The following is a 12,138-nucleotide window of genomic DNA, read 5'->3' on the forward strand; positions in this document are numbered from 1 at the left end:
AATGATGGAATCTTAAAATTCACTCTCCCATTTCCCGGACATAAGAATGTCTTTGTGTGTCTTTTTTTCATGTGCCTGCATTTCTGCTTGGCAGAATTGACACCTAGTCAATTTCCATCTTAGTAGATTATAGACAGGATGAATTCTCTCCACTATGTGATCACAGGATATTAAATTAATCGTACATGAATCATACATTGACTAATCATTAGTCAATTTGCCTCAGAATGTGACAGGTTTCATGTTGTTTTTGCTAATATATCCTGAAATGTTGTCTGTCATTTATACTGTAATTTATTCCATAGAAAGATACAGTCACGTAGCTGTAATGTTACTTGAGGAACTCCTGCTTCAAAATGGCCCAAGTAATTGCTAGGGACACTACACTATGTAAGGAGGAGTTACCTACAGTGCTCAGTCTTTATTTCATACTAATTTGAAGCATAATGTTTGTAAAGCTGCAAGATGCAGTGAGAACTCTGTTGGTGCCAAAAATGTACAGCTTGTCCCAAAGCCCTTGCTTCTACAGAATACACAGTGCAGGGTGGTTAGAAGGTGTGATTTTTGCCAGCTACCATAATTAGGGACACAATTTGGTACTTTCAGCTTCAGCAAGAGTTTAGAGCATGCTGCGCTTGTGCAGCAACTGTGTAACAGTCATAACTGGATTGGTCTATTGTTCTAGAGGCACAGGAATGCTGAGAGCTCTGTTGCAACTGCTAAATGAACAACATCTATGACAGTCCAGGGTGTTAAGATGACGAGCTTGTGGCATGCAGGACAGAAGCTTTACCAGCTTCATCAGACATACTGAGATCACCATAAATCAAAACCATGACAAAAAATGTGTGTGATAGTTGTAGCTGAGATGTCTAAGAACACCAGCTTATTACTTCATAGCTTGTCTTCATAACAGATATTTTTGTATATTTCCAGATTTTAGAACAATATATTTTGCAGGCAGGCACGTGGCCAGCCATGGGCTGAGGTTAAACTGGTGGAACAACAAAAGATATTGTTGGATGTTGCAGACAGAGGAACAGGAAAAGTGGCTGGCCAACCCTAACCTCTGTCTAAACTAATGAGGTAAGGGCAGGAGAAGCTACAGCTACATATAGTTAAAGGGGCGTTTTGGGGACCCCCTCCCCTTGAGTTTAAGACAACAACAGAAAGTGAAGGGGCTGTTGGCTTACTGGGGATACAAATTAAAGCTGAAATTGCCAAATAAAGGTGTAAAATAAGCAGAACAGAACAGTGGTGAAAAAGTGATGTATGTGTGTGTCTCTTTAGGAGGGAGGGAAAGTAATAGAAAGATAACAGCATGTCAAGGAAATGCTGTCTGTTTGGGGGTACCTGTTGGTCAGCCCTGTGCTTGAACAATGCCTGGAGCAGCACAATAAGCCTGTTGTGCTGAACTCGCCGTGTGTGTCCGACCCACTTATGAGCTTATGGTTATCTGGAAGGTTTCCCTTGGCACTGATGAGGAGACATCCTGGAGAGGATGGAGGACAGACCAAATGTACACCACTGTTATTTTAGTAGCGGATTCATTATTCATCTTTCATGAATAGATTTATTAAAAAAAAAAAATAATCCATGTTTTCACTGACAGATATATTCAGCACATACAACAACAGCTGGGGTACAGAAATGCATTATATTTCACCCAAACTGTTGAGGAACGTTGTCCCCTTTCTGGTAGCTCAGTTTGTATTAGGATTGCTAAGAGGTCATAAGGAAAAGCAGGCATGTCAAGTAACTTCACTGAAGTAGTTTGCCTTTTTACCTGCAAAAGTAATGATTGTTTTTTATATTAGTAACTGTAGTTCTGAACTCGATATATTATGGGAATATTGATATATTAGGGGAAGATAATTCTGTAAGTCCAGATCTAATTCCACAATTTTTAACAGATACATAGAAATGTTATATATGACAGTTCTTACCAAAAAGGAAATAACTCTTCTGAAACTGTATCCCAAGATGTGCTTCATTTTTATCTAATAGTAATTTTAAAAATACATAGCACAATTCTCTCAGTGATATACCTGGAAGCCAGTCTTTTATCAATATAGCAGAGTTCTATGCAGATGCTGAAATACTGGACTTCAGGCTAATTTTCGAAGTACCTGCAAGGAGATGCTGTCAGTTCTCCCAGTAGGTGGCAACAGAGTGACGGAATGGATACAGGGAAAGATGTGAAAGTGGCTTTTCTATGATCACCTAAGAACTTCTTAGGGGTGCAGAGTTTTGTAAGGTTGTAGAATGGTACATTACTGGTTGAGGGGCTGCCCAGAGAGGTTGTGGAGTCCCCTTCTCTGGAGATATTCAAGACCCATCTGGATGCTGCACTGAGTAATGTGCTCTGGGTGATCCTGCTTTAGTGGGAGAGTTGGACTAGGTGATCCTTCCAACTCTGACAATTCTGTCATTCCATAAAATAATCCATAATTCTGGCACTATGGGCAAGCCACTTAGATAACCAATCTGTAGGGAGTGGTGTATATCTGGCAGGAGATAAATAAGTTAACTGTCCTTCATTTACCTATTGACATATTTTGATCTCTAGTCAGAACAACACTGAGAAATCACAGGACTTGGTGGTTCTCTTGGCCTAAGATCTTCCAAGATCTAGATTATTCAAAACGGCTATTTTCAGAGATGTGTCTATTTTTAAATTGAGAAAAAGGGCTTAGGTTTTGTGTGGCAGTCTTAAGGGTTTTGATAGAATCACGAACCATTTGAGATAATTCACAAATCAGCCTCTCTGTTGCATTGCTCTGGAGGACAGATATGGCACAGCACCCAGTTCGTGTGCACACAAGAAGCCCTTTGAGCATACCCACACCACCCCAGCTGCATGCAGGCTGCACATTACCCCGAGGAGCATGGGCTATTCACAAGCCCTCTGAAAGTGCCAGCAAAGCTGCTCTAGTACCTCTGCCACGTTCACTTATTTGCACACCTCAGGACTTCATGGCAGAGCTTTTTTACAATCAGCCCTATCTAGGTCTGATCATCTAGCAGTGTTGCAAGGTAAACGGTGAAGTAGGCAGGTCTTGACCATACCCTCCACCCACGCAGGACAGAGAGGTGCCCCTGCAAGCTCACCATCTGCCCACACAAGTGGAATGCCAGCATTGAGAAAGATCACTTTCTTCACAAGAATCCAGGTCCAGGCTATATCTGCCTCATGTCTCTATGGAGTAGAGCCTAGTGGTGGACATCGGAGTCAATGATACTCACCAGTACCTGGGACCACTTTCCCACATTGTGCTTTCAAGCTACCCTCTAAATCTAGACTGAAGATTTTCTGCCTAAGCACTCTGCAACATGGGTGGACAGAGCAATGTAAGGAAACCTCATGAAAAACAATATGCCCAAGTCTTCCTCAGGGCTTTTATGTCAGTGTCTGGCCATCACCCCAGACCAGCATGTATTTCCAGCACTTGTGTCCATGGGCTATCTCAAGCAAGCATTATCTTCAGTGTAAAGCAGGTCTGCAAAGGCCTTTTCCCCAGCTTTGTGTCTGTGAAAAAGGAAACAGTAACCTGCATCATCCCTAGACTTTTCAGGCTCAATTAATCCTAGAGAGAAAAGACAAAGCCATTGCAGTCCCACTGGCCAAGGACACCACTCAAAAGACTCCATCACTCCCTTCTCCCTGAAAGTTTTTGAGTGGTGAGGCATGACTCAGATTCTGTTCAGAGTGGCATCCCAACACTAGTGAGTCTGCAGGTCCTGGAACAATTGATTTTGAGTGAGGTTGAGAGATGAATGATAAACACTGACTCCCAGAGGTGCTCTCACTGTCTGATTCAGAAGAGAGTAAGATAGCAATGGAAGAGCAGAGAAAATGCAGCAATGGGCTAAACTGCAAATAATTTAGTAATTCACAGAACTCTTGCAGGTTTTGGAGCTGCTAGATCTGACATGTTAACTTAAAGAGTGCCTAAGAGGATTTGGGTGGAGGACTGCTCAAAGTATTTGCTGTGAGACTTTTTCCTGAGGCGATTCTCTGCACAGAGCTCCACATCAGCTTTAATATTTCAAATTGCCTGGAACTCTGGAGCTTGGCTGGAATGTTACCAGTTCCATTGGTAGAGGAACATTAGAAAAACATATTCCTACTCCTCAAAGCAATGATCTCATGGTTTTCTGGAGGAGTGTGGCACTTTAAACAAAGCAGCAGACAGAAATTTTTATGGGAATTCTTCCTCTAGAAAAAAATATCTGTAGCTTTTTCTAGCCCAAATCAAAGAGTGGTGATTTGCAGGCTTATGTAAAGATCAGTAAAATTAAGACTATGGCAAAGTAAATGTAAGTTTATAAAAAATTGTATTAACTACTTCACACTGTTAAAGGGTAGGCATTAGTTAAAGGAGAAGTTCCTTAGATCTGGTTGCCAACAATGGAAGAACAATCTGTTAATATAATCATGTCAAAGTAGACTAACCTAAAATAAAGGAATTGTGAATTTAAATTTCTACTGATTAAATATTATAATAAAAATGTTTCTCATGTCTAGGGATGCATATAACTCAGATTCAAGCAATTAAGTCTGCCTTCCTCTTTGTTACCAAGGATTTGCAAAGATGATGGTTTCTCCAGTGAGAAGCTGCTGCTTTCAAATGCTGAGCTAGTGCAGAAGCAGCAAACAAACAAATGGTGGAGGCAACTGCCCTAATTCAGTGTAATGCCTCGAGCTATGTCTTGCAATAGGCACTGCAATAAGAATCAAATTTCTTTCTGTGTTTGGACAGATGAGTTAGACTCTGTCCTGAATACTGCCCTGTAGTGCTGACAGCCCAGATGACTGTCAGCAGAAAGAGAAGCAATAGAAGTAAAATGAAACATGAATAGAGAGGCAGCTGGAGTAAGGACAGAATAAGTCAGGCCAGCATTTAGGAGCCATGGTAGAGCATGCTTCAGAATGGTAATTATATTTACTTTCTAGTTCTCTATTTTTGTTCATTTTTCTTCTATCCTTCTCTTTTCATTCATTTGCTTTCTTACACCCTCTTGGTCTTCTGTATTGGAATTTAGAAGTGATTTTCATCTAAACATATATGTCCTGACAGAACAGGGAACTGAGACGGTATGTGTCTTATAGGTGACATATATGGATAATACTCAGGTGTTAGAAAGTATAGCATATGGAGTGTTACATGGCTCCTCTCAGATTCAATAAGCACGCCAAACGAGGCAGGACTAAATTTGAAATCTGGGGCATATCTGAGCCCTGCCTGCCTGGATGAATTTGCATACGTGGGGTGGCGGGGAGGGCAGGAGGCAGCGATGCCACAGGCAGATCCGCCGAGCCCGTGACCTGTTCCCCACCGCTCTGAGGCTCTGAAGCACAGCAGCAGGTGCTGAGAGCTGGGCCCAGGCTGCCCCCCTGCCCTGCAGCCCGGAGCAGGGCTCCGCAGAGACCTGCCAGTGCTGACCTGGAAGGGAAGGAAACGCCACTGGAGACACCATGGTAAGGGGGGATGTTGGAACACCGGTCATAACGGGGATGGGGAGGGCCATGGTGAGGGAAGGCAGGGGGATCTGCTGCTGTTATCAGTGGTTTGTGCCACAAAACCCTGATCTCACGCACCAATTACCACGGAAGAGGATGGGAACGTCAGGAAATCTCACTGGAGCTGTAAGGCATAGTGAATCAGTGTTTTCTTCAAAGGGTCTCTAATTAGTGGAATTATAAGACAAATTAGATCTGAAGTCTTAGCTTTTTAGTACTTTCTGTTATGACTATATTTTCTCAACACACATTCATTTTCATATGAGATAATGTTTTGTATGTTTGTTTGTTTGTTTGTTTTAAGAAATAAAACAAAGTAGTTACTTATTTTTGTGTCTCTTTAAAATTAATTCAGCCCAAATAGCTGTAGTGTTCATAGCTATGCAGTGTATACATCTTTGTTTCTGGAATGCAGGACTGTTTTAGTATGTGTATGCATTTAAGTAAGTAAAAAAGACCCCTTCCATCTTAATCTTTGGGGGTTTATTATAAATTCGTAGAAGTCTCTCAAAACCTCTTAGAATGTGAAAAGTCTACTACGCCTTGTACTCAAATTTATGTCTAGCACTGAGTCTTTGGTGCAGAGAACTAAGCTATTTTCTGCCAGTGCAGCTGCAGGTCTGAATCTAGAGCGCTCATTCTGCAGGCAAGACACATACTGCCACAGGGTTCCTGTGCCTTAAGGCAGACCCAGGGTAGTGAGTATGTTTCAGAAATAGCTGGGAATACTTGGAAGACTAAAGTCTGCCTATGTACAGTAAATACTTAATTCAGTATTCTGTTGTTTGGGGTTTTTTTTAATAGAATCAAAGCTGTCCCAGGCTTAGTTTCACAAAGGATTTGGCCCTTTCTATGATCTTTTGGTAAATAAAAGGTCAGCTCAACAGTTTGTAAGACAGGTCCTGGTACATTAGTGGTAGGATATGAAACATGAGTTTGGAGTAAGTTCCAAATTTAAATACCGTGTTGAGATCAGTTTACTCTGCCTGTGACTCTGAAGAAGCCCACCCTCTTCCCTATTAAGTCTGATATCTATTTTAAAGCAGTTTACCATGCAAAATGAGAAATCTTTCTGTTGTTACCTTCTTTCCTTGTCAGAATATTTCCAAATTAATGCTGGGGTAGGAGAAGATGGGAGTTGAATGCAGGAGCTGTGGTTAAGAGTCCTGGCTTAAAAGGCAGCATTGGGATACTGTGTCAAACCAGTGCAGCTGAAAGATCAGCCTAAATGGAAAGGAAACAGTTCTGCAGACTTCCGCTATTACCCTCTACTAAACTTTACGATATTGACTTTCTAAGGCAACATTCACTAGTTCCATCTGTGAAAAAACAGACCAATTCTGCTACTGATTGAAGGATCAGAGTGAAGCAATTCTTTAGGTTCCAGGCACTGCTTGACTTGTAATTGTTGTTTTACTCTAAAATATATTCTTTAAAACAGTCATATGACCTCACTGCTGTGTTTAAAAGGAACCTTCCCTTGCTGCTGGGCTTACCAGATTCACACTGGGATTTAAAAGAAATGCAGGAGCCTGTCCTGGGCAAAATTAGCATGAATTGAATTCTCTAAGCTCAACAATGCCTTCAGTGTCTCCTGAGTAATCCTCCAAATCTCAACTCCACAGCAACATACTCAAATAACTCAGATAGTTTTGCACAACTCTGTTGAGAAAAAAAAAGGGTTGTGCAAGTACACTTGAAAGCTTGTTACACGCACTGCTGCATATGCATTTGCAGAGTCAGCAACTTACAAATGAGTACTGAATAGGAAGAATATATGTACTTGAAAGAAATACTTAAATTGCCTTTCCATGTTCTTTTGAACTTCTGAGGAAAACTAGCTGGGGCAGAGGTGACTTCTACAAATACAGTTGCTTCTGAAAATATATCTGTAGTTCTGTTTCTAAAATGTAAATGTATGTCAATTGTGAAGAAAACACTGCTCCAGGGGTGCTGCTGGTCACATATTCTGCTTGACAATCTAGCTTTTTTGGAAAGAAGAATTTCACTCACAGGTCACAGGATGATTTTGCAGGGTAAGCAGTTATAGAATTTAATAAATAAATAAATAAATAATTACTGGCCCAAACTGATATTAAGTCATTGGATAATCTCTAAGTAAGGTATTAAAAAAGAAAAATGAGTGATGACCATTCTCTGGCATTGAAGCCAGGTAGCATGGCTTTCTTCACATTTAGGCATCTGAATTCTCCTTCTCTCTTCAAAGGTCAGTGAGCTGGTCAGTGGTACCCATTCTTGACAATGAATTGTACTCTGAATGGTGCCCAAGCATTGTCTGGAGAAGTATGAACTGGCAAAAGCCAAAACTGTGCCAGAGTGTGTGTCACTTATCAGTCAGCACGGGCAATCACAGGTCAGTGTACAGTACTATGACCTGACTCATTCTTACTCCCTAGTGTAGACAGGACCATTGAGATCACAAAGATGGAGCTCAGAAGGCTATAATTAAAATTGCTCAAAACAGAAACTGAAGCTGAAAAACTCTGTGTGTCTGAAACCACTCTCTCCTTACAAAACTGCCTTTCACTATACCTGGTGTCATAATCTTCTGGACTAACTCAGAAATATCTGCTTTATAATTCTGTTTCTGAGCTTACAAAATCCAGCACTAGGTCCTTTAATGCTTGTAATCCAAGTGTGAAGTGCAACTGGCACTTGCCTATTTTAGCCTGGTGTTACATATGTTGGTTTTTTTCATTGAAGTCCCTGGCTACCACAGGAACTATGCTCAAAATAATACAAATGAATCACATAGAATCTTAGGGGTTAGAAAGGACCTTGAAAGATCATCTAGTCCAACCCCCCTGCCAGAGCAGGATGACCTAGAGTACATGACTCAGAAAAGCATCCAGACAGGTCTTGAATGTCTTCAGCAAAGGAGACTCGACAACCTCTCTGGGCAGCCTGTTACAGGGCTCTGTCACTCTCACAATAAAACATTTTTTTCTCACGTTTACATGGAACCTCCTGTGCTCCAATTTGCACCCATTGCCCCTTGTCCTATCACTGGACATCACTGAGAAGAGCCTGGCTCTGTCCTTCTGACACTCGCCCTTAACATATTTATAAACATTGATGAGCTCACCCCTCAGTCTCCTCTTCTCCAAGCTAGAGACCCAGCTCCCTCAGCCGTTCCTGAATGCCATGCTGAACATACTCTATTGCAATGACACTGCCATGTCCATGCAGTGGACCTCCAATATAAAATTAATAGCTGCTCAGGAGCTTGAAGGGACATTTGCTTCAATGGACATAATCTGAAGCAACTTCCCGAGGTGATTGCTTAAAGCAGTTCTTCCAATTTTCCACTCTAGCTTGCTGTCAGAGGGTAAAAGGATCAAAAGACATCACCTGTCTTGGGTTACATAAGGTTGAAGGATGCCACATGGCTGTGTCAGGTTCCAGCCAGCAGTAAAAATAAACTAAACTGGGATGTGGTCCTCAGCAGAGCCAACACATAGGAAGCAAGGTGGGGTTTGTGTAACTGAAATTGGTTGTTGATTTTGTTCTGGTTTGTTGTTTTTTTTTTCCTGCCAATTTTCCTGTACACATATATTACAGCACGAAGATCACCATCTTTTAAAGAACTGTCCCAGTATCTGGTGTGTATATGTCTGGTCTCATTGTGGTCATGGGGCTGAACAATCAAATGAAATGCTGACAGTGGCAATTCACCATTTATTGTAAAAGCAATACACTGGGGAAAAGTAGCCATTAGGAATAAGGAGGACTAACATGCAGTGTTTTTTCTGACCCTGTCTCTGCTCTCTCCCTGTAGCGTGAGTGCATCTCTGTTCATGTTGGCCAGGCTGGAGTTCAGATAGGAAATGCACTGGACATCACTGAGAAGAGCCTGGCTCTGTCCTTCTGACACTCGCCCTTAACATATTTATAAACATTGATGAGCTCACCCCTCAGTCTCCTCTTCTCCAAGCTAGAGACCCAGCTCCCTCAGCCGTTCCTGAATGCCATGCTGAACATACTCTATTGCAATGACACTGCCATGTCCATGCAGTGGACCTCCAATATAAAATTAATAGCTGCTCAGGAGCTTGAAGGGACATTTGCTTCAATGGACATAATCTGAAGCAACTTCCCGAGGTGATTGCTTAAAGCAGTTCTTCCAATTTTCCACTCTAGCTTGCTGTCAGAGGGTAAAAGGATCAAAAGACATCACCTGTCTTGGGTTACATAAGGTTGAAGGATGCCACATGGCTGTGTCAGGTTCCAGCCAGCAGTAAAAATAAACTAAACTGGGATGTGGTCCTCAGCAGAGCCAACACATAGGAAGCAAGGTGGGGTTTGTGTAACTGAAATTGGTTGTTGATTTTGTTCTGGTTTGTTGTTTTTTTTTTCCTGCCAATTTTCCTGTACACATATATTACAGCACGAAGATCACCATCTTTTAAAGAACTGTCCCAGTATCTGGTGTGTATATGTCTGGTCTCATTGTGGTCATGGGGCTGAACAATCAAATGAAATGCTGACAGTGGCAATTCACCATTTATTGTAAAAGCAATACACTGGGGAAAAGTAGCCATTAGGAATAAGGAGGACTAACATGCAGTGTTTTTTCTGACCCTGTCTCTGCTCTCTCCCTGTAGCGTGAGTGCATCTCTGTTCATGTTGGCCAGGCTGGAGTTCAGATAGGAAATGCTTGCTGGGAACTCTTCTGCCTGGAGCATGGCATTCAGCCAGATGGCACCTTCAAGGATCTGCACGATAAAGCCAACAACGATGACTCTTTCACCACATTTTTCAATGAAACAGCCACTGGGAAGCACGTGCCACGAGCCGTAATGGTGGACTTGGAACCAACCGTAGTAGGTCAGTAGAGAAATAAACCTGGAAAACGGAGAAGAGCTTACTCTTCCTACTATCACCGTGGTGTGCCACCAGTCTCCACTGGTACCAAACAGCACATACCCTTTGTATCCGGGTCTACCACTAGGTGGCATAAAATTAATCTTCTCTAGATTCTGTCAAGACCCAATTTTATCTTCATAGGTGTTATGAACATAGAACAGCAGAACCCTCAGCAGTTTAATAGCTAGTGCATCTGGTTTGTATGACTTGTCTTTGAAAAAACATTTAATTTTTTGTTTTGTTTATAGTGACATTAAAATTCTGCTTCTGTGCAGTTTGGATGCATAGTGAGACCCTGATATTTTTCCTCTAGAAACAGAAGGATTTCGATTCTAAATTGGATTCTAAATTGGAGCACCTGAGGGAATCTGATTTTCTTCACACTTTTTTTTTTTTTTTTTTCTGGTGGTTTGTCCTCTTGTGGGTACAGGCTGTACAACTGACAAGTTCTTTACAAGATAACAACATCCATGGCAGGATACAAGTCACACCATAAATCAACAGAATGCAACAATTTAAAAATGCTAAGGAAAGAGTTTTCCCTTCTCTGTCAGCATCTGAGTTTTGGGGTCATGGCCTCCTGTGACTAAGAACTCACATCAATCCCTACAACCAACAGAAGCTGTGAGCATTTGGGCACAGACATGCAGCCTCTCACAAATTCTCTTTCATGTGCAGATGAAGTGCGGGCTGGCACCTTCCGGGAACTTTTCCATCCAGAACAGCTGATCACTGGAAAGGAAGATGCAGCTAATAACTATGCCCGTGGCCACTACACCATTGGCAAAGAAAGCATTGATATGGTGCTCGATCGTGTCCGTAAACTGGTAAGTCCCATTAGTTTTGAAACAGCAGTTTGGATTCTGCAGAAGAAAGATGAGCAGAATAGGTAGCTTCTTAACTACAGATGATACGAATTGTTCAGAAAAAAAAAGACTGCAAGACACAGAGAGGCATCATTTCAAGTCCAAGGGAGAGAAGCCCAGTAGTTCACTTCCCAGCTATATGGCTTCAGATAGCCTTTAAAAGTGGTTCTGAATATGTAATTCTTCATTATTAGCACAGCCCTGGAGCCCAAATACTGATACAGAAGGGTGGATTAGGCAGTTCTACATTGCTTGCTTCAGCTAGACTAACCAAAAGAAGTGTGAAGATCAGAGATAGAAGCTCCACAGGTAAAAGTCCAATTTTTATGTAGTAAGTTCAGCCAGTGAAGGAAGTAAAAGGATAGGATTATTGCCAGCCCTTTCTCAATAAAACTTGACATGAAAACTGTGCTGTGCATTGCTGACAACTGCTCTTTCAGTTCAGAACAAGCTCATGTAGTACATGAAGTCCTTTCATTCCTCTTCAGCCCCTATTCTTTCACTTTCTCTTATGCTTTGTAGACTGATGCCTGTTCTGGGCTGCAAGGATTCCTGATCTTCCACAGCTTTGGTGGGGGCACCGGCTCTGGCTTTACCTCCTTATTGATGGAACGCCTCTCCGTGGATTATGGAAAGAAGTCCAAACTGGAGTTTGCCATCTACCCAGCCCCTCAGGTCTCCACTGCTGTGGTGGAGCCCTACAATTCCATCCTCACCACACACACCACCCTGGAGCACTCAGACTGTGCCTTCATGGTGGATAACGAGGCCATCTATGACATCTGCCGCCGAAACCTGGACATCGAGCGCCCCACCTACACCAACCTCAACCGCCTCATCAGCCAGATCGTCTCCTCCATC

General features: G+C 42.1%; 1 protein-coding gene across 1 annotated transcript in view; it reads left to right on the forward strand.

The window, feature by feature from the left end:
- Positions 1-8,458: 8,458 nt before the first annotated feature.
- TUBA8 (tubulin, alpha 8) overlaps positions 8,459-12,138 on the forward strand; it is a 10,482-nt gene continuing 6,802 nt past the window's right edge. Inside the window, exons 1-3 of the mRNA XM_010002925.1 lie at positions 8,459-8,474; positions 10,109-10,372; positions 11,090-11,238. Coding sequence (XP_010001227.1) covers positions 10,345-10,372; positions 11,090-11,238 — 177 coding nt within the window. The 5' untranslated portion in view covers positions 8,459-8,474; positions 10,109-10,344. The remainder of the gene's footprint in view (positions 8,475-10,108; positions 10,373-11,089; positions 11,239-12,138) is intronic.

This window comes from Chaetura pelagica, unplaced genomic scaffold, assembly GCF_000747805.2.
Source record: "Chaetura pelagica isolate M959 unplaced genomic scaffold, ChaPel_1.0 scaffold117, whole genome shotgun sequence".
Taxonomy (NCBI): domain Eukaryota; kingdom Metazoa; phylum Chordata; class Aves; order Apodiformes; family Apodidae; genus Chaetura; species Chaetura pelagica.